The sequence below is a fragment of the Gobio gobio genome (genome assembly GCF_949357685.1).
Source record: "Gobio gobio genome assembly, chromosome: 10".
Classification (NCBI taxonomy): Eukaryota; Metazoa; Chordata; class Actinopteri; order Cypriniformes; family Gobionidae; genus Gobio; species Gobio gobio.
This window is the reverse complement of record NC_137116.1, coordinates 51,997,410-52,021,059: the sequence shown is the minus strand read 5'-3', so window position 1 is coordinate 52,021,059 and position 23,650 is coordinate 51,997,410. Positions and strand designations below refer to the sequence as shown.

At 36.7% G+C, this 23,650-nt stretch overlaps 1 protein-coding gene across 2 annotated transcripts in view; it reads right to left on the bottom strand.

Annotated features, from left to right (window-relative positions):
• The window catches only part of ptpn18 (protein tyrosine phosphatase non-receptor type 18), a 44,176-nt gene extending 22,010 nt beyond the window's left edge, over positions 1-22,166 (bottom strand). The window contains exons 1-11 of one of the 2 annotated variants that reach the window (XM_079826267.1): positions 21,481-22,166; positions 17,348-17,456; positions 16,073-16,149; positions 15,733-15,828; positions 15,602-15,640; positions 15,449-15,517; positions 15,199-15,261; positions 12,699-12,841; positions 12,252-12,318; positions 2,622-2,699; positions 2,329-2,406 (exon numbers count right to left, since the gene is read on the bottom strand). In XM_079826267.1, the coding sequence (XP_079682393.1) occupies positions 2,329-2,406; positions 2,622-2,699; positions 12,252-12,318; positions 12,699-12,841; positions 15,199-15,261; positions 15,449-15,517; positions 15,602-15,640; positions 15,733-15,828; positions 16,073-16,149; positions 17,348-17,456; positions 21,481-21,579 (918 nt within the window). In that variant the 5' untranslated portion in view covers positions 21,580-22,166. The remainder of the gene's footprint in view (positions 1-2,328; positions 2,407-2,621; positions 2,700-12,251; positions 12,319-12,698; positions 12,842-15,198; positions 15,262-15,448; positions 15,518-15,601; positions 15,641-15,732; positions 15,829-16,072; positions 16,150-17,347; positions 17,457-21,480) is intronic. The other variant, XM_079826268.1, reaches the window with a different exon arrangement.
• Positions 22,167-23,650: the final 1,484 nt, after the last annotated feature.

Below are 23,650 nucleotides of genomic sequence, written 5' to 3'. Positions count from 1 at the left end.
AGTTGAGTTTTACCGTTTTCAAATCCATTCAGCGGATCTCCGAGTCTGGCGATAGCCCTTTTAACATAGCTTAGCAATTAGCATAGATCATTGAATCTGATTAGCATCTCGCTAAAAAAATGACCAAAGAGTTTCGATATTTTTCCTATTTAAAACTTGACTCTTCTGTATTTACATCATCTACAAAGACCGACTAAAAATGAAAAGTTGCGATTTTCTATGGCTAGGAACTATTTTTTCATTCCTGCGTAATAATCAAGGAACTTTGCTGCCGTCCCATTGGTGCAGCGGCGCAATGATATTACGCAGCACCTGAAAACAGGCTAACTTATGTCAACATAACCAACGTGACAACCTGCTGTCACAGAGAGCGTTCCTTGTAACCATGGAGACATTTGTAAGACGATTCAGAAGATATTTACTTTGGTGCAGATCCTGAACCGTATCTATTTGAACCGGAATACACTGAAGATGCGCTTTTGGAACGTGAAAGGCAAAAAAGTGTGGCTGAACAGACTGGGGCAGAAGGGAGGAGGAGAGCAGATTCAAACCTTTACAAAGCACACAGAACCATGGCTAATCGCACAGATAAATCCACTACCTAATTTTCCGGCTGCAACTCCGCAACCACACAAACTTACAGCCGGTCATGTTGGAAGTTACCTAGCTGGGGACTATTTTCTGGCGCTGTGTAATATCATTGCGCTGCTGCACTCATGGTAATGCTCAAAGTTGCTTGATTATTACGCAGGAATGAGAGTATAGTTCCTAGCCATATCGGCCTAGAAAATCATGATGTAACTACAGAAGAGTCAAGTTTTAAATAGGAATAATATTGAAAGTCTTTGGTCATTTTTGAGAGCGATGCGAACGGTCTAATCAGATTCAATGATCTATGCTAAGCTATGCTAAAAGTGCTACCGCCAGACCCAGAGATCGGCTGAATGGATTCGAAAACAGTTAAACTCAACTGTTTAATTCTAGGGGAGTTGGAAAATGAGCCTATTTTCAAAAATAGTGGCGTGTTCCTTTAAGACACAACCGACTGTTTACGAGAATACGATTGGTATTTTGGCATAATTTTGTGTATATGTGTTTGTTCAATGCATGGAGATGCGAAAGGGGAATCTATTTCCGTGCGCACAGATAACAGCGTTCGAATACCGAATTCATGGTGAAACTGTGCCCAACCATGGTCGTATGGATCACGGATCCAGTACAATCTATTTAACCCATAATCACAAGCACTGGGACATTAGTACATAACCAATTAGTACGGCACAACAACATTAAGTAATAGATGTTAGACATCATGACACTTTTAAATGTATAGTTAACCCAAAAATTAAAATTCTGTCAGTATTTTTTCCGTGGAACAGAAAAGTAGATGACCTTAGTGGATCAGGACAGAAGATGTCAAGGTCTTATAAGGACAAAAAACACCAAGGCACCAATAAATTAGTTCATATGACTCATGTCCTATATTCCAAATCTGTGATAGCTCAGTATGAGGACATGGCTGACAGTTTGACGTTATTCAAGTGCCATGTTTGAATGTATTTAAAAGTGAATTTCAGCGCTATGGCAGAGGGGAAGATTATCAATGAATGAATATTTCAGTGTGTTTCTCACTAAAAGCTGTCATATGAATTTAGATGGCTTTGAAAATAGTGCACAAGTCATATGGGCTACTTTCATACTTTTGTATGAAAGATTTTGTATAAATACTTTAGTATGAAAGATAATATGAAAGTATTAAAGAAAATCATGCAGGTTTGGAATTACAAGTAAGCTAGTAAATGATAGAAATGTTTTTTTTTTTTTTTTTGGGTGAACTATCCCTTTAAATTTGATTAGGGTCTGATTTTTTATTTTTTTTTGAAAGTCACCAAGTCTGCATTTATTTGATCAAACATACAATAAAACAGTTAAATTGTGAAATATAATTACAACTTAAAATAAATGTTTTCTATTTAAATAAATATTAAAATGTAATTTACTCCTGGGATGCAAAGCTGAATTTTCAGCATCATTACTCCAGTCTTCAGATCCTTCAGAAATCATTCTAATATGATGATTTGCTGCTCAAGAAGCATTTCTAATTATTATAAATTTTAATAATGACAATATTTTTGTATCTTAATATTTTTTAGGATTCTTTGATTAATAGAAAGTTCAAAAGAACAGCATTGATTTGAAATAGAAATATTTTATAACATTATAAATGTCTTTACTGTCATTTTTGATCAATTTAATGCATCCTTGCTAAATAGAAATATACATTTTATTCAATAAAAAAAATATTTTGAGCAGCAGTGTATGTCTTACCTCTGTAGTGTTGTTTTTCGCCCGCAAGACCTTCTGAAACATCTGAGCAACTGTATGAAAGACAAATCCATACTGCTCCTGAGGAGATTCACATAAACATGACATCAGGAATTCACATGGTGTTGTGGAATATGACAGACAGGGCTGAATGGGCCAATCCATGTGCTCGGATTAGATAAAAACATAGCTTGAGCTGCTTTAATGGGCAGAAGGTTCAAATATAGCTGAAGAACTTAAGTTGTAGATGATTTCCATTATCTGTGCCATGCAAATAAATCAGGATTAGATGTTACCTTGGTCTGCACAGCTGAAGGTCTCTGTCTTCTGAGCTCTAACACCAGGTCCATGATATTAAAATCCTCCTGTATTTGCTGAGAATAAAATAATGCATATTATGCATGTATATTTCAGAACTCTCCACACACACACATACATCATATATATATATATATATATATATATATATATATATATATTAGGGCTGGACCAGAATATTCGTTCAATGGGTTGGTATTCAATTTTCAAATTTGGAATTCGAATGTTGTTTTGTTTTTTTCTCCCGTGCACACCTGGCATCCTCCTCGAAACGGTTCTCATTCGCTCATCTTGCATATGTTTACATTATAAAATCTGGCGAAATACAATACTCTTTTTTTTTTTTTACAATTATTTTATAGCCTAGCAGTTTTTAACAGGATGAACAGTTGAATAGGAAACCAACCTCGTTGTACTTAAAGGGTTAGTTCACCCAAAAATGAAAATTCTGTCATTAATTACTCACCCTCATGTCGTTCGACACCCGTAAGACCTCCGTTCATCTTCGGAACACAAATGAAGATATTTTTGTTGAAAGCTGATGGCTGACAAAGGCTTCAGAAAGGCATCCATTGGCATTCAGTACATTTACACTCCCAAGACCCATAAAAGGCACTTAAAACGTCGTTACAAAGTCCATCTCACCACAGTGGCTCTACAATAATTTTACGATGCGACGACAATAGTTTTTGTGCGCAAAAAAAATCAAAATAACACCTTTATCCAGCTTGTTCTTGTCTTCCGTGTGTGCCTCCACGACGCATGCGCGAGAATATGACGCAGATCCGGCGTTCGGGAATCCATGAAATGCACACTTAAGCCCCATTTTGAGAACTACGCCGAGACCTAAAGCACGATCAATTTAGAATTCAACAGCTTAGATACGCGCGTCTTCCTCTGCTTGTAAACAAATCGCTTCTGGGTCATGTGTCCGAACGCCGGATCTGCGTCATATTCTCGCGCATGCGTCGTGGAGGCACACACGGAAGACAAGAACAAGTTGGATAAAGGTGTTATTTTGCTACTGTCGTCGCATCGTAAAATTATTGTAGAGCCACTGTGGTGAGATGGACTTTGTAACGACGTTTTAAGTGCCTTTTATGGGTCTTGGGAGTGTAAATGTACTGAATGCCAATGGAGGCCTTTCTGAAGCCTTTCTCAGCCATCAGCTTTCAACAAAAATATCTTCATTAGTGTTCCGAATATGAACGGAGGTCTTACGGGTGTCGAACGACATGAGGATGAGTAATTAATGACAGAATTTTCATTTTTGGTTGAACTAAACCTTTAATAAATATATTTGCTTCTTAGTGCTACGGAGTGTTCTCTGTCTGAGCGCAAAACTGCATGAGCTTATATAGAAGAAGCGCATGCCTGAGCTTGCATTTTGGGTTCAGCTGTGTTGGTTTTACATTGTGGAAAATAGAATAATAGAATCAAAATGTATTAGCTTTTTTACCTGTTAGGGATGTGACGGTGAGAAAATTTTCCCTCAACGTCACTGCAGTGCTTGTGCGCTTAGAGGCTGTGAACGACTTCAGCCGTGCGCAGTTTACTTTTGGTTAGCCATTTCGGGGGCGGGTTGCTTGAATTGTGGGTTCATTAGCCTTTTATTCTTAATGAAAAACACAACAACAAAACAGTACAATGACAAACTCCCTTAATTAAGTGCTTTTACATTTCGCTTTGAAACCAAATCTTCCACGATCATCTTGTCATTCAGCTCTTCTCTCTCGTGATGAACGAGATCTGACTCCTGCTGCTGGTCTGTGCTGCGACTCTCGTTCGGCTCACGCTGCACATTCAGTTTTTAATTTGTATTTAATCTGCTCTCTAACTGAACAAAATTATTATTACTACTATAATATATCAAAACTGGGACGTAACAGACCTGTGTGTTTTGTATCACTAGTGCAGTGTCCGTTCTCGGAGCATATAAGCCCTGCCATCGTGAGGCGCGCCACTTCTCCAGATTCCTGCTTTTATTAGAGATAATAATATGTTCAGCCCCTTCCCTCCGAAGCTTCGAATATTCGATGTTGATTACTACTAGGACTGCATCTAATGACTATTTTTGGGTATTTAATCTGGTGATTCCTTTTTACTGATTATTGCATTTCAAAGAGGGTAGTGAATTTGTATATTATTTTAACATGAAATCAATGAATGATGACAATATTAATTGTATTTCAGGAAGGGTAGTGTACTTTTTATAATGAAATATATGAGCATTTACAGCATTTTAAATATTATGTATAACTAATGATACTATTCATCATAAAATAAATGTATACAGAGTAGGCCTAATTAGGAACTGTTGTTTACTATTATAGGTTATTAATTACCGTAGTTGAGTATGATTTACTTATTGATTTGTGTCAATAGTAAACGAAAATGCACTTGTATTTATCTGCAAAAGGTTCACATACAGGAGCTTTCAGCATAGTGTTAATGTATAACTAGTCGTCTATTTTGAAGATAAACATGTGCATAAACTAAAGCTGCCAGAAGTTTTTGCCCAAACTTCAAAGACACATTTAAATGATTAAAACTAGAGGCATATCTTAACCTTAATGTTACTTTAATTTATATATTTATATTTATGCATTTGGCAGACGCTTTTATCCAAAGCGACTTACTTATTACAGGAACAATCTCCCTGGAGCAACATGGAGTAAAGTGCCTTGCTCAAGGACACACTGGTGGTGACCGCTGGGATTGAACCAGCAACCTTCTGCGTATCAGTTCCATGGTTTAACCCACTGGTCCACCATCTCACTTTAATCATGTAAACTATCTATACACAGCATGTTATATGCATATTTGTTTGGGACAGAGGGGAACCCGTTCGCATTTGCAGCAGATATATTCTGCCCATAATAAATCAAAGCACGAGACGTACTGGTGTCGGAGAAGAACACTGGATAATGTGACCGAATGGACAATATTCGTCTGTATTTGCAATACACACGCCACGGTTCAGCTGCGCGAGACAAACACTGGCAGTTTGAAAGCACAACGGGCGGGCGCTGCTCCCGCTCTCCATGCGCACAGCTTCTGCTCTGCCACCGCACCGGCGTTACAGAGCGAACAAAGCACAGTTTTATTCGGCTTCTGTTTAAAGTGCTCCCACACTTTTGAATGTCGCGAACTGGCTTTATAAAGATAAATTATCATTTTCACTATGCTTGGGAGCAGAAGCCGGCATTATTCTAGATCTGTTCTTTAGAACGTAAATAATGTGACGGGTCAGCGCATTTTACGCATGTTGTCATATTTTCGTATTTTTGACGCGTTGCTGCAGCCCTAATTAGCTACTACCGAAGCTTCGAAGCTCAAAATATGGTATTCGGACCAGCCCTAATATATATATATATATATATTAGTGCTGTCAAACGATTAAAATTTTTAATCGCGATTAATCGCATTAATGCCATAGTTAACTCACAATTAATCACAATTAATCGCACATTTTTATTTATTCTAAATGTCCCTTGATTTCTTTTTGTCCCATTATTTTTTCTTATTTTAATGCTCTTATCAACATAGAAAAGTGGATCGGCTTGCTTTGTTCAAATGTTTGTTTTATTGAAAACAACATTGGCATACTGTAGTGTTCGATTTCACACCAACATTCTCACTTGAAGCAGTCATTCACACTTGGAGCAAATAATCGCTCACACAATGTAACACTGTCCATCAATAAAAGGGTGAAAAAAATACTTTGTTGCACAAACAGCCCCTTCAACAGCCCTTTCTAAGGGATCAAAACAAAATAAAATTACAAAGTGCACATGCAAGGTAAACTAGGACTCCGCCTATAGTGCAGTTAAACCAGGGGTCGCCAACTAGCGGACTCCGGTCCAAATCCGGAGCGCGAAGCTTTTTGACGTAGGCTAATGAAACAGTTAACGTTGCAATGCTCACTGTTACTACGTTCAGACCCAGACGCGCGGTCAAGCATGCAGGTGCGTTCACACCGGACGCGAATGACGCGACATGCACGGCGCTTAATTCGCGCCGCAGAATGTCTATTTGCGTCTTTGCATTGACTTAAATCACTCGCGCAAAACGCTTCATTCGCGTCCGGTTTGAACGCACCATCAGAGCAGAAAGCAGCACTCAAGACAAGCACTTTTAGTTGAAGACCCCTGAGTTAAACCATGGCTTAATACGTTTCTCATTCCGGCGTCTCACGCTTGCCATCCACGTCTACTCTTTTAATGGCCCAAACAAGTGTGGGCAGCCGCAGCGTGCCTGATGTTTTGTTTCCGGTCTAGCTACATCCGGAGTGGTGTTGTAGTTTTTCTAACGTTACTAGTTGCTGCAACAGCATGTGAAAAAACTACAAAGTTTGTTAGACCAAAAAGAACGTTAATCTCGCGATAAAAAAATTGACGCCGTTAAAATAGGTTTGCGTTAACGTCGTTAATAACGTGTTTAACTGACAGCACTAATATATATATTCTACCGAAGCTTCGAAGCTCAAAATATGGTATATATATAACATATTTTGAGCTTCGAAGCTTCGGTAGAATATATATATATATATATATATATATATTAGGGCTGGTCCGAATACCATATTTTGAGCTTCGAAGCTTCGGTAGTAGCTAATTAGGGCTGCAGCGACGCGTCAAAAATACGAATATATATATATATATATATATATATATATATATATATATATATATATATATATTAGGGCTGGGTAAATATAGATTTCTCGATTTTAATCGATTCTCATTTTTACAAAACAATATCGATTCTTAAATCCCAAGAATCGATTAGTCTATTTTTTTTTTACGAAATTCAAAAACATAAAAACCGTTTTGGCGCTGTGTCGTAAGATTGCTCTGCCGCAACTCAGCTCAAGAGAACCAGCAGCGCGGAGCAAACATGAACGGATCTTCTCTTCCGCCTTAATACCAGTAACAGCACAAAATAAACACGAACGAGCTTCTAAAAGTGTGTTAATAGATACAGGACAACTTACCGAAATCCGTATCATGTCACATGGAATCACTCAATCAGTGTTTCAAACGCAGAAAGGTGTAAGTAAAACGGCTTACAAGTAAACAATGTCACAGTTAACGTTACCTCAGAAAAACCATATCCAACTCGTTAGTCAGCCAGAAAAATTAACTCTAGAGAGGAGCATTTTGCTAATTATATGCACCACATTACATAGGATATTCATTGTCAATGTTCTTCAATATTTAATAAATCCGGCAAGTTATTATGACAGCCACCCTTTAAAGGGTTAGTTCACCCAAAAATGAAAATTCTGTCATTAATTACTCACCCTCATGTCGTTCGACACCCGTTAGACCTCCGTTCATCTTCGGAACACAAATGAAGAGATTTTTGTTGAAAGCTGATGGCTGAGAAAGGCTTCAGATAGGCCTCCATTGGCATTCAGTACATTTACACTCCCAAGACCCATAAAAGGCACTTAAAACGTCGTTACAAAGTCCATCTCACCACAGTGACTCTACAATAATTTTACGATGCAACGACAATAGTTTTTGTGTGCAAAAAAAATCTAAATAACGACTTTATTCAACTTCTTCTTGTCTTCCGTGTGTCAGGGTATCTGCAGGTTTCATCAAGTCAAATTTAAGACTTTTTAAGACCTTTTCAAGACCATTATGAATTAAATTTAAGACCTATATCACGCAATTTAAAAAAAAAAACGTACAAAAGGAAATGCAGAATCACAAAATTACTTGCAAAGCAAATTAATTTATTATTCAAATTGAACAAAGTATTAGTGAACTTGCACTTCCTCATAGCTCAATCCCACCAGGATTAATATACAAACATATACCGGTCAAAAGTCTGAGAACGGTGAGATTTTTAAATGTTTTTACAGAAGTCTCTTCTGCTCACCAAGGCTGCATTTATGTTAATAAAAATACAAAAAAGCTGTAATATTGTGACAGTTGTGTTGTGACGGTTCTCTATGTGAATATATAGTAAAGTGTAATGTATTCCTGTGATCAAAGCTGAATTTATCATCATTACTCCAGTCTTCAGTGTCACATGATCCTTCACTAATCATTCTCATATGAGGATCTGATGATCAACAAACATTTATGATTATTATCAGTGTTGAACACAGTTGTGTAAAACATTTTTTTTAGAATTCTTTGATGGATAGAAAGTTCTAAAGAACAGCATTTATCTGAAATAGAAAGTTTAGAAAAAATATTTCTGAAGGATTATGTGACTCTAAAGTCTGGAGATAATGATGCTGAAAATTCAGCTTTGAATCATGGAAATAAATTGCTTTTTAAAATATATATTGAAATATAAAATAGTTATTTTAAATTGTAAAAAAAAAAATTCACAATAATACTGTTTTTGCTGTATTTTGGATCAAATAAATGCAGCCTTGGTGAACAGACACATAAAACATTTTAAAAATCTTACCGTTCTCAAACTTTTGACCGGTAGTGTGTGTGTGTGTGTGTGTGTGTGTGTGTGTGTGTGTGTGTGTGTGTGTGTGTGTGTGTGTGTGTGTGTGTGGACTGGTAATCATCACGTTATGGGGACAAAATGTCCCCACAAAGATAGCAATATCCGAAATCCTCATCCTTGTGGGGACATTTTTAGGTCCCCATGAGGAAAACATCTTATAAATCAGACTAAGTGATGTTTTTTGAAAATGTAAAATTGCAGAATGTCTCCTGTGAGGGTTAGGTTTAGGGGCAGGGGCAGTGTAGGGGGATAGAATATACGGTATGTACGGTATAAAAACCATTACGCCTATGGAAAGTCCCCATAAAAGATGAAAACACTACATGTGTGTGTGTGTGTGTGTATGTAATATATACATTTTTTGTGAGATCAAAATTACTGATTTTGTGGTGGTCATTTTTAGAAATGTGCATTTTTTTTTCTTTCATAATTAGGATGCCACATTTACCATATCATTATGTCAGATGCCCAATAGTCACACATGGCAATAAAACAAACAAAATTCCTGAATCTTGTTTGACAATAGGACAAATAAATACAACTTAAATATACAGATAAGCAGTGCTTTTAGTTTAGGTAGGCTACTGTTTGTTTTTCCCCGTTGTTGTTGTTTGATTAATATTAACTACACATACAGGAGGGGGTATAGGCTAGGCTATATTGGGTGGCTTTCACTTTAAGACCTACAGTAATGCGGCTAGTAATGTACACTCGCGCGAGCGCTGACAGGCGGCAAACGCGTGCAGAATCCGCGGCCAGTCTGACACCGGTCCGTGTGTTAGTAGCGAATTAATTCAGGGTTTACATCGCTTTTTAAACTCTTTTTTTAGTGCTATCGGGCATATCATACTTTTATTTGGTCATTATGCGAGATGGCAGGTAAGAAAGATTCGCCTTTGCTTTCACGATCTCGGAACTGGAAGAACTGGAGAACTGAAGCTGAAGAATAAAATCCGTTTGATGCGTCTGTGGTAGAGGGCTGCATTGGGATTGAGTCCCACCGGGTCCCGCGGGACCCAACGTAAATCTCGCGGGAGCGGGCGGTTTGAATTTTGCTGCGGGCGGGAATGGGCGGCTAAAAAAAAAAACACAGCGGGAATCGGCGGGATAGGGAGGTTGCCTAACGACATGATGGAGAAGATGTCAATAGATGATTTAGAAAAGAACCTCAAACGAGGTATTTACAGCACAAAAGCTAAGCAAGGAAAGTCTGACATTTGGAGAAGTTTCTCAATTGTTTTGGTAGGCAAAATCATGCGGTATAACGTTATATGTATCCACATATTGCGCAGCTGGCAAATACATAATCATACCTCACCAAAAACGCTCAGCACTCCCTGCAGGTCAAGTTGACTGTTTGGTGTTTTTGACAAACAATACATAGAAGTTTAGTGAGTGGAAATGGATTGTTTCTAAATGTCCGTTTGCTATTTTGTGTTCACATTACGTTCTGTTGAAGCATGTTTTCTCAGGTTTCCTTTCAGTCGGTCACGTTCGACGTACGTCGGAACTGACCGACGAATTGGGATCTGTTTTTTGTTTCTCAATCTGTTTTTCTGTTTTGCAAAGCAGTCTATTTTGATGTGCAAAGTTTTTGATAAAAACGAAATTATATTTTAATGTATTTGTCTTTTTTTTTTTTTTACATGCAGGCCAGGGAAACGAAACAAACAACCCCATGAATCTCTTTAATAATATCAATACAAATAGGCCTACGTGTTTTTTTTTTTCCTGCGGGACGGGAGAAGACACAAAATCAATGCATCTCTATTATTGTGCGGGAATAAATTCTCAGAGTTTTGCGGGTGCGGGCGGGAGTGGACATACATATTGCGGGAGCGGGCGGGAGTGTAACACATACGTTGCGGGAGCGGGCGGTAATGGTCAGAAATTCGGCGGGTGCGGGCGGGAGCGGGATGAAGAAAACAGTCCCGCGCAGGGCTCTAGTCTGTGGTACAATCCGAAAGAGACTCGCGCCAATAACACGAAAGCGGATTGGCTGAAAAAACCAACTAACAACAACACACACACAGACACACACACGCTCTCTAAAACACTGCGGGAGCATTTCAATGAGCAAGAGGTAGCGTTACATGGACGTAGGAAAATTAAGACCCGTTTAAAATTATTTAAGACCTAGAACTCAATACTTCCGCGAATTTAAGGCTTTTAAGGCCTTAAAATTTTGATTTTGAATTTAAAGACATTTAAGACTTTTTAAGATCCCGCGGGTACCCTGTGTGTGCCGAGACCTAAAGCATGATCAATGTAGAATTAAACAGCTTAGACACGCGCGTCTTCCTCTGCTCGTAAACAAATCGCTTCTGGGTCATGTGTCCGAACGCCGGATCTGCGTCATATTGTCGCGCATGCGTCGTGGAGGCACACACGGAAGACAAGAACAAGTTGGATAAAGGCGTTTTTTTAATATTTTTTTTTTGCGCACAAAAACTATTGTCGTCGCTTCGTAAAATTATTGTAGAGTCACTGTGGTGAGATGGACTTTGTAACAACGTTTTAAGTGCCTTTTATGGGTCTTGGGAGTGTAAATGTACTGAATGCCAATGGAGGCCTTTCTGAAGCCTTTCTCAGCCATCAGCTTTCAACAAAAATATCTTCATTTGTGTTCCGAAGATGAACGGAGGTCTTACAGGTGTCGAACGACATGAGGGTGAGTAATTAATGACAGAATTTTCATTTTTGGGTGAACTAACCCTTTAAATGTTTATATTTCAAAAAAAATAATTTGAGTAGAATTATGATTATGTAATTGTAAAGTTAATATTATAACTTTATTATTATATAAAAAAAACATAATTTAGTGTCATTTAAGTGTTTGTATACAAATCAGTAAATTTTTACCTTCAATATTAGTAGGCTAATGTAGTATCAACTGACTCCCATAGTTTACAACATTAGTTCAGAAATTAGTTTTCCTTGAGAAAATGTATTATACCTGATACATATCCACAATAATCGATATTGAATTGAATTGAAAATCAAATCGAAATCGAATCGAATTGTGAAATTTGTGTCCCAGCCCTAATATATATATATATATACTGTATGTGTCACCTTCAAGCACTGTACATACATATACATTTGTGTTGGTTATGATGTTATACCTCAGTCAGTAGTAGATCATTGACAAAGTCCACAGCACAAATGACCCCGGTTCTACCGCAGCCGGCACTGTAAAGCAAGAGAAGCCGTCACATTTCCATATCATATGATCCATTCTCCCCCGAGTCTCGGTTCAGAGGGTCACGGGGGGAATTATGAGCCATATTGTGGGACAAAGCCTCTCTCATGTATATAGAGAGAGGGTAATGAGTGAATCTGTGCTGAAGTCTGGCTTTTCCAGCGCCACATCAGGTGCTGAATATTTAACATGTCTCACTTCATTTAAATGGTGCCATTAAAATGCATGGAACCAGAGGAACACAGGCCGGCCCCTGCTGCACCCTAACAACACGGACGGATTCGACCTGATGAATTTTCATGGACAGATGGGTCATTTGTCAGAGGCACAGAAAAACACAGAGATGGCTGTGTGTGTGTGTGATACAGACCTGCAGTGGATCACTATAGGGTCCGTCTGGTTGCCCTGTTTTTGGCGAGCCAACTCCATCATACCCAGAATGCCATCCGGCATGTCTGGAATTCCGTGGTCCGGCCAGGCAGTATACTGGAAATGAGACATTTTACGAGTTTCCTGTGTGGAAAAAGATGGCGAGTTTTGACCTCTGAATGGATTACGGTTTCTACAACAAATTACAATGTTTGAAATGAGCTAAAATAGGTAACATTACACACTGAGATGGTTATAGTGGTTGCTTGTTTGGAACCATTTCAGAGTAAACAGTGTTTTACAAGACACTCAAAATGACTGCAATTTTGTGGTTTGACACATGTTCTTTAAATAGAAACACTTCTTTAAAGAAACAGTTCACTGTAAAACTCTCTCAACTGACCGGCCAAAGAAAAAGTCTCTGTTTGGATTTAAATAGACAAATGCTTAAAGGGATAGTTCACCCAAAAAGGAAAATCCTGTCATCATTTACTCACCCTCGTGTTATTCCAAACCTGTATGAGTTTCTTTGTTCTGCTGAACACAAAAGAAGATATTTTGAAGAATGTTTGTAATAAAGCAGATAGAGCAACCATTGACTACCATTGTATTTTTTTCCCTACTATGGTAGTCAATGGTTGCTCTATCTGCTTGGTTACACACATTCTTCAAAATATCTTCCTTTGTGTTCAGCAGAACAAAGAAACTTGAGGGAACAACATGAGGGTGAGTAAATGATGACAGGATTTTCATTTTTGGGTGAACTATCCCTTTAAGAGTCTATGATTGGATCATTATTGCAGTGATTATTATGTTTCTAGCATGTTACATGTTTAGCAACAGTTCTTCTAAACCTTACTGATGGAGTGTGTAGCTTTTCACTTCTTAAACAACCATGTAGGAAGACACATCATGACCATATTCCAGGATGACAATGTCAAGATTCATCAGGCTCAGATTGTGAAAGAATGGTTGGGAGAGAGCATGAAGAATCATTTTCACACATGATATTATGCAGAGCCTGAAAATAGTCACCAGCACGCTGTGCAAGCCGGTGAACACGTTGGTTATGTTGACGGAAGTTAGCCTATTTTCAGGCGCTGTGTAATATCATTGCGCTGCTGCACTCATGGGATGGCTCAAACTTGATTATTATGCAGGAATGAGAGTATAGTTCCTTGCCATTTCAGCCTAGAAAATCACAACTTTTCATTTTCCGTTGGTCTTAGTACACGATGTAACTACAGAAGAGTCAAGTTTTAAATAGGAAAAATCTCTAAACTCTTTGGTCATTTTTGAGCGAGATGCTAACGGTCTAATCAGATTCAATGATCTATGCTAAGCTATGCTAAAAGTGCTACTGCCCGATCTGAATGGATTCGAAAATGGTAAAACTCAACTGTTTGGAAAATGAGCCTATATTTAAAAAAAAGTGGAGCGTTCCTTTAAAATAATCAGTGTGACCAAAATAACGACTTTATTCAACAATTTTCTTCCATGTCAGTCTCTGACGCTGTTCACATTGTAAACACAGTGCAGCGCTGTCAGAACACCGGCTCATTATTGGCCAGCTCCTGCGTCAGCATCACACGCCTGTGTTGTGGTGCTCACATGAACAGAATTGTTGAATAAAGTTGTTATTTTTGTGCACAAAATGCATTCTTGTTGCTTCATAACACTCAGGTTGAACCACTGTAGTCACATGGGCTATTTTAACAATGTCTTTACTACTTTTCTGCACTGCAAAAAAATGCTCTTCTTATTTAGTATTTTTCTTGTTTCCAGTCCAAATATCTAAAAATTCTTAAATCAAGATGCATTTACTAGATAAGTAAAATTACATAAGATATTTTTTCTAGTTTACTGGGGGGGAAATCTAAATGAAGTGAGTTTTTGCTTAAAACAGCTAAATTATCTGCCAATGGGGTAAGAAAAATAATCTTGTTTCTGATTGAAATCTTGTTTCTGTCCCAAACAGAAATAGGATTATTATTTTTTTACCCCATTGGCAGATAATTTAGCTTGTTTTAAGCAAAAAAACTCACTTCATTTTGATTTTTTTCCTCCAGAAAACAAGAAAAAATATCTTATGTCATTTTACTTATCTAGTAAATGCATCTTGATTTGATTTTTATATTTGGACTGAAAAACTAAATAAGAAGAGCATTTTCTGCATTGTCAATACAAGATCTTGACCAAAACAATTATGCACCGCCTGATGGAAAAAACATCATCACATTTATTGTTATTGTTAACTGATGTGTCTTGTTTAAGAAATGAAAAGCTACACACTCCATCAATAAGGGTTAGAAGAACTGCTGCCAAACATAACATACTAGAAACATAATAATCACTGCAATAATGATCCAATCATAGACTCTTAAGCATTTGCCTATTTAAATCCAAACAGAGATTTTTTTTCTGGCCGGGCAGTGTATATCAATACCATTACATCAGATCTATATCAGATCTGCTAATGACACACTAGAGACATCACTTACATCACAATATTTTACCACCAACGTCCGAACAATGACTTCCTCATTTGGTCGCAACTCTTCAAACTAAGGACAAAAATTACAGTAATCAGAAGAACTTCCTATTGTGGGGCCTTGCAAACTACACTTTGCATCAAACCGCTGACAAAACTTTCATGAAGCATGGAGATAACATCAAAAGGAACTGTTGTGAAAGATTAGCATCCTGTATTGCACACAATGTTCATTGTTGAGGAGCACAGAAAACACTTACACTTGAGACAGTAAAAGGACCGAAAGTGGACGTGTCTGTGGTTGACGACCAGTAAACTTCACATTTTTTCTAAACAACAGAGAGGTTGTTAAAACAGCAAATGCCAAGAAAATGAAAAGAGTATGACAACGACCAAGGAAATATAAACAGTACCTTCCCCAACTCAATCTCTTTACAAGCCATGATTATGACCTAACAAAAAAAAGTCCAGACTTTAAAATAGTTCAAAAGCAATACAATTATGCATTGAAGATATAATGCATAATTATAGACCTGTACATCACCTTTACATTGTGTTGCCAAATCATACGCCAGAAATCAACGACTGTGCTGCTCAAAGGGCCTTGGGTGGCGATATACATCTTGTTCTTAGCAGCTCCCTAGTGGGGAAAAATATGGAATATTATAATAATACAACAAAAAGAGATTTTCTTTCTATCTATTTATGCTTCAAAAAATATCTGGACTTCCACAACAGCAATGTGACACATACATATCCTACACATACAGTATAAAACGAACTACTACGTTCTTAAAAAGCTTTTTTTGGTCACATTTTATTTCGCCTAAATCACTAAAAAAAGAGCATGGTGCTCCTGATCAGAAGTTAAAATGCTGCAGTACCTTAATGAAGCTGGCATTAATATAATCAGACTCATATTCAGATATGGTTGGAGTTAGACAGACTCTGGTCTGATCATCTGGAATACAAAAAAAAAGAAAGAAAATAAAAACAAGGGATTTGCACATTTTGCCTCTCATCAGTGTGAGTAACTCATCAGGCAACACATTGTGGAGACTCAATTATGAAATATTATGACATGTTTTTGGCATTGCAATGCTTAAAAAACAGTACTGTAACTACATGAGGCATGTTTGGACAGATGTGACAGAGAATGATGTAAAATAACTTTGGTGATTTATTCTGTCATACTGAGAGAAACTGTGAATCACAAATATTTATTTCAAAGCTGATGAAATCTGAGCTCACTGTCAGATGCTGATAGGATATTAAAGTATGTAATTTATTAATATTGTAAATGTATGTAAAATGAATCGTGATTAATCGCATTCAAAATAAAAGTTTGTGTTTACATGTGTTTATATATAAATACACACACATACATGTGTTAATATTATACATATATATTTAAGGAATATTTGTACGTATATACTGTATATATAACATTTTTCTTATATATATATATATATGAGCATGTGTGTGTATTTATATATACATAATAATTATACACAGTACACACACTTATATTATGTAAACACAAACTTTTATTTTGGATTTTGCGATTAATCACAATTAATTTTTCCCCAGCACTAATATTAACACACAAAATGTGTTAGTCTTAGCACCAGTAAAATGGATTGCACATATATGCCATCGATTTTCTGTAAAAGTGTGTTTATGAATGTATATGTGTCATGGAGTTATATTGAGGTTGTATAATTTATTATTAATTATTATTGCTTAAAACATAATACACTATAGCAAACTGTTAAAAAAAGTAATGTTTAATGAAAAATATAAATACACACACACGCACGCCTGGAAATAAATTTAATATAGTTTGTGGAGGGACCAGTGAAAATATTGGTCTGACTGGGCCAGCAGAAAAATCATTATTGTTAAGCCCTGACAACATATTTATTGTAAAATTATGCAGGCAGCCTTTTTGATATCAGTCTTTTTTTTTATATATCAGTCTCACTGCAGGACTAATTTAATTGCACTTTTAACCTAAAATGTTGATGTTGTAAAAACAATAAAGGTTATGCCCATGTTATCAGTTAACAACTGATAATTAGATTTAATTAGATAAACTGTTTTACCTAGAAATACCTTTACTATAATTAAAAGAAACTTCCTGTGATAAGAGTACGTACAGGGAAGAATATCCCTATAGCGGTTTTTCTTCGCATTTTCTTTGATTTCTCCAGCAGCAGTGGTCAGGCCAAAATCCTCTTTCAGTGATCCACTTTTCTGTCGTATCATCTGAAAAAGGAAAGAGAAAACACACGGGTATGAGATCAAAATTTTATGAGGGGGAAACAGGTACGAGACTCATTTTAGTAGCATGTTGGTGGGTCGCACCATCTGACCACAAGGTGGCGTCCTGTTGCTTATTATGCTATGGTGGATTCCTCTAAACACCTCATACAAGCCATGAAAAAGGGTCTTTTGTTTTTCAGGGTGGATGTGGTTTGTAAAAAATATTCAAGATTTAATTTGGGTTAAACCCAAATTAATGCTATGCTATCTTGACCTGAAACCTCAAGTGTAACATTAACTTTATGCATTTACAGTGGGGCTGCACAATTATGAAAAAAATCATACGTGTCGATTATTCCCATGAAATTGTATTGCGATTATTAATTACGATTATCACAATTTACATTGAATGATGTTTTGAATAGCTTTATGCCATTGTTTGAAGCAACTGCATGCTATATATTATTATATGAAAATAAGCTGAACATTTTTTCTATAGCATTAAGCCTCAAATGTCAACTATACATTGGTTTAATTTCTTTTTTTAAATAATAAAATAGTACAAATACGCATGGTATTATAATGTTATACTAAAACTAAAATTAAAACAATGGGAAAAATATCCTTAACATGTAGAAAGAAAGAAAAAAATGCATCTTAAAGCATGCAGAATAATGCAAGTGGCGCCTTGAAACGATGACATAATTGTGGCATCCGTAATTGTAATCACGATTAGAAATATGATTAATTGTGCAGCCCTCATATACAGTTCATGCTTTTGGCAGATGCGTTTTATGCAAAGTGATTTGCATTGCATTAAAAGTATACTTTTGATCTGTTCATGCATTCCCGTTTTCACACATGATCCGTATGCAGTGTGTATCCAGATCGTATGCAGTGTGTGGAAGCAGCAAGTTGCCATTGTGCACTGCTTCACAGCACCGATCCTGCAATCTGCAGCATCCATGTGCAGTGTGAATGCTCTATCCTGTTAACATGGGCATCATATATGCCCTGCAAATGGAGTATGTGTGAAACGGGCCTAGGAGTTGCTAGTGGAAATCCTTCAACTCATCTCAGGCAAACAAACAGGTAATGAATATCTGTAAACAGAGGCAGCCACACTTATGACTAAAACTGCTCTCGGTTTTACTTCCACCCCCTAAAAGCAGAAGGGATCATCTCACATGCGTTATTTTCAACACAGTGCTCTTGGTTGTGTCTTTGTCAAAGAAGCCACAGAGCATCACAAAATATTTCTGTCCCCTTTACCACAAACACTTAGTCGCAAGTGTATATTTTTTTTTTTTGCGCTTCATCTTCCATCTCTGAATGCTGCCCGAAGTTAATAACTGAGAAACTCAATGAGGAACTGTAGTTTGCGCTTCTCACAAATGCCCTCTTACTCTCACCAATGCAGCCAAATGAGTCAAAAAAGCAACAGATACTTCTGTAAAACGTTGGTCTCGTTTTAACCACACTAGAATGTAACAGCGAATCTCTCGTTACGTGTAAGAAAATCATGATTTTACATTATTAAAGTTCACTGTCTTAAACATCCTATTTGAAGCGCTCTCTCTCTCTCTCTCTCTCTCTCTCTCTCTCGCTGTCTCTCTCTCTCATATATAAAATGCAGGCTATTGTATATAATGTTCAGGCTCTCACATCTAAACAGGAGAGTTAATTGTCCAGTATTATATAGGGTGTGTAGTATGTAAAGTGCACTAAATGCAAGCACAATCCTCTTCCCAGCTAATGTTCCTATTAAGTTATGAAAACATTTCTGAATGTTCTCAGGAATTTGAAAATTTCTTGGTTTTGCGAACGGTAGAGAAAACATTAAAGGCACAATATGTAAGATTTTTGGATTAAAATATACAAAACCCACTAGAACAATTTTATATATTTTGTTGACTTGTGTATTTTCCCAAATGTTTCCAAGAATGCTTAAATCCAGAGGAATAAGCAATTTTAACCAGGACATGGATCGTGTCCGTGCGTCGCCTATCAATGACAAATTAACCCTCGATTTCGTTTTTATTATGTAGAAACCATGGAAACACCAAAGACGCTTTAATATATTATGTGTTTTATTAGAGAGTTGAGCAACTGGTTGGATACATTCATCGACATAGTTAGTCTTATTGTTTAAATCTGGTGTTTGCCGCGAGTACCGTGTTTTACCATGTCTAATATGATCTAGCTCACTTCAGTGTGACCAAGTGTCTCATACACGCACAGAGTAGCATTATAACATAACTTTCAACGCACTCAAATGTATCTAATATGATAAAACGACGCTGCATAACCCCACATACGCATGAGCGGAAGAAGCGGAAGTGCTCGTCTGCGGCATAAGCTCAGCGAAATCAAGACGTCATCAAGCTACGCCTTTGTTTTGAATAAGCCACCCCTAGCGGTGAACAATTACATATTGTGGCTTTAAGGAAAAGTTCAACCTGATCATTTTGCTAACATTATGGGAACGATGCTTTTGAATGTCCTCTAAACTTTCTGAAAGAATGTATAAATAACGTTTAGTTGTGGCAATGTTTTGAGAAGGCTAGGACCACATAACTGAATGCACACAGCTAGTTAAGAACAGTTCGGTTCTTACTGGAAGAACGTTCATAACTTTGAGAGAACCTCTGCTCTGTATTGAAGTTTGTCCCTTTAGGGCTACTGTAGAAACATGACGGCGCAAAATGGTGTTTTCACAGTAAGGGACCCGCGGTGTATGTAGATAGAAACGGCTCATTCTAAGGTAATAAAAACACAACGGTACATTATGTAAAGTCTTTATACACCACTGAAAACATAGTTATGTATATTATATTGCATTTCTGTCAATAGATCCTCGTAAATATTACACACTGCACCTTTAAGCTTCTCAAAGGAAAAAAGCTTGAGTGGAATCAGCAGTTAGATCTTTCACCTCTGTTTACAGATACAAACGGAAATGTTTTTTATCTAGCATGCAGTCATTAACTCATTTGCAAAGAAAGATGTATATAAGTGGTTGCATAAAAGATATTTAACACTACAGCAAAACTAACTTTCACTCATAAAATTAGTAATAAAATTAAAAACAAAAGCACATTCATGTAGTTAGAAATGTCCATATATCGATATTTACAAAAAACATATAGGTTTAGTGATGATTCAGTATGTGATGGTAATTCCATGGAACTTTTGATTACCATAATCATATACCATGGTATTTACTCGTGGTACTCCAAGGTTCAAATTGTATCCTGAAAATACATGGCATAACCATGGTGTAATGCCTAAACAACATGCAATGCAATGATACAGTGGTGGTACTTTGATATACACAATGAACACAATGAATGACTTCCATATTCATTTACCATGGTATCCACACATTACAGTTACAGCACTTCACTTACAAAGTACTATGGTAATACCATTGTACCATGGTAAAAAAAAAAAAAAAATTACTTGAGGGTGACATGTAGCATGTACCAAAGTATGGTATTACCATCACTGTACCATAATATCACCATGAAAAAATACTATAGCAAAATTACTCTAGTAAATACTATAGTGTTTTTGAACCATACTACTAAATATTCTACAGTAAATTGTTGTATATTGTAGTATTTACTACACTTTGTTAATTTATACTACAGCATACTGTAGTATTAACTATGGTCAATTGTTAAACTATAGTAAATACTGAGGTACACTGTAGTATATTTACTATAGTATGGTTCAAAACACTGACTATAGTAGCCTACTTTACACATTTTATATGGTAGCCTACCCATAAAAATAACACAATCACGTTTTTCAAGCCAAACGTTACACAAAGAATAATGACAATTTGACAAGTGTGGTTTTACCAAATTTAGGCTACATATCATGACGATATCCAAAAACATAGTAGGCTAAACCTATGATACTGTGTGTCCGTTTATTTGAACTGATTTCATCCGGTAAGGAATATGAAGCATTGTCAATTATATATTTAACTAAAAAAGGAGGTATAAAGTTTAGGACTTACGCTGAACTCGGTGGAGATGAGTTGGTGTCCATTGCTGTCATGATCGGACAGACAGCGGACCCGCTCCACGAACCTCGACAGGTGCGTTTCCATCACCATAAAATCACTTTCAGCATCTTACCGCGTCCTTTTTTTTTTGGTAACTTACTGGACTCCCTGTATTTTCTCCGCCTATATGATCATTTAACAGCTAAATCTGCCCTGTTTCCGTTTTGTTAAGGTTATCCAGACAGCAAAACTGACAGGGAAGTTTCTCCCGCTGACGTTTTGTTAAGTCACCTTCATGTACAGCGATCTATCGCCAAGCCCATTGTATCCTTTCAGCCAATCAGCGGTCAGAACCTCACCTGTGAAGAGTCGGCTCTGCTGTGAAACTACTCTCTCATTTTAGCTTGTGAATAAACTAGCCTACATTTCCCATCATCCTCTGTGGCCGCACGAGAACGCTATAACAATAATAATAGTAATAGTTATAATAATAAAAAACAAACAAACTGTCGAATCGTCGACCTTTGCTCTTCTGTGTGTTACAGTAAGGCTAAAATCCTTACCGTCTACTATGAAAGTGAAAAAGAAAGAGAACTATTGACCACAACCACGTTTGTCACAATTGCGATTTCCAAACTTGTAAGTAGGAACTTCCACATGAACTGAACTGGTGCCCGATAGTCACTCCAGCTTGTAGCAAAAAATCAACCACAGTTTCCTCCTAAATAATACTCACACAAAAAAAGCGCTTATTGAGATATTAATAACAGCCATACATTCTGAAATTTTTTACAGTTGGAATTTATTACAAAAGACTCTGTCACAATAGGCTAATGTTAGTTAGGCCTATGTCATAACAATGGTTTAATGGTTATTATGGTTTTGATGTTAATTATGATGTTATGTGGTGGCATTCAACTTTTATTTTGTACTATGGACTTATTAGTCCATATTATTATTATTATTATTATTATTATTATTAGACTTATTAGATATTTTCAAGATCTAAATCAATGGCCTAGATGTGATGGTTACATACATACGTCCAAAACGTAGTCAAAATACTTCTAATTGTACACCTGGATGCTCCATTTCCACTCTATTTTGACCGTGTTTCAGCATTCAATCAGTTTTATGTCCCACTTTAATATAATAAAGTCACTTTAATAAAGTCAGCAGCACTGACACAGACCAGGGCCAGTTGCATAAACTGCTTAGACTATATCTTACAATTTAGTCATCTCATTTTTTTTCTTCAAGACTGGTCATCATTTTTTAAGTCAGTTACATGAAAAGGTAGGCTGGTCTAATTTGAATGTGAAAAGAAAGACAGAACGGATACATTTTAAGTAAATTGAACAGTTTCATTGTTTTGAGTTTTATGAAATTATTTCTTTTAATTTAGACAAACTTAGGTTTAACTGAAACCTGGCTGGGATTTCTATTTCCCAGCATGCTTTCCCCATGGCACTTGAAAGGGAGAGTAAATGCTAAAATTAAATGTAATATAATGTTTTTTTGTGTGCAAGATTACGTGGGAGATTTAGTAGTGATGTTTTGTTCTGCTAATGTAGAAGAGTTTCTGTTTTGGCGAGTTACCATCAGGGTGCTTGTGCATGGTGCATGTGGTTTGGTTTGAGAGCAAGTGTGTCAAACGCTTTATATTTAGGCACTCATTTAGCATGAACAAGTTAGCAAATTAACAAGTTAGCATTTTCTTAAGTAGCTTGTTATAGCAGGCTACGATTATACTTATAAAAATGTTCACATTGAGGTTACGTGAACATTTTAAGTTTTAAGTAAACCCGAATAAGTTGGTAAAACTCGGTTGCCTCAAAGTTTAAGTAAGCAGAACTGACAGATTTTTATTTTGTACTTAGACATTTTAGTTGTTCTTAAGTATACTAATTCATACATTTAACTTAAAATGTTCACGTAACCTCAATGTGAACATTTTTATTAGTATAAACGTAGCCTACTATAACAAGCTACTTCAGAAAATGTTAACTTGTTAATTTGCTAACTTGTTAATGCTAAATGAGTGCATAAATATAAAGCGTTTAACACACTTGCTCTCAAACCAAACCACATGCACCAGATGGTAACTCGCCAAAAACCCACATTAACAGAAACTCTTCTACATTAGCAGAACAAAACATCACAATCTCCCACGTAATCTTGC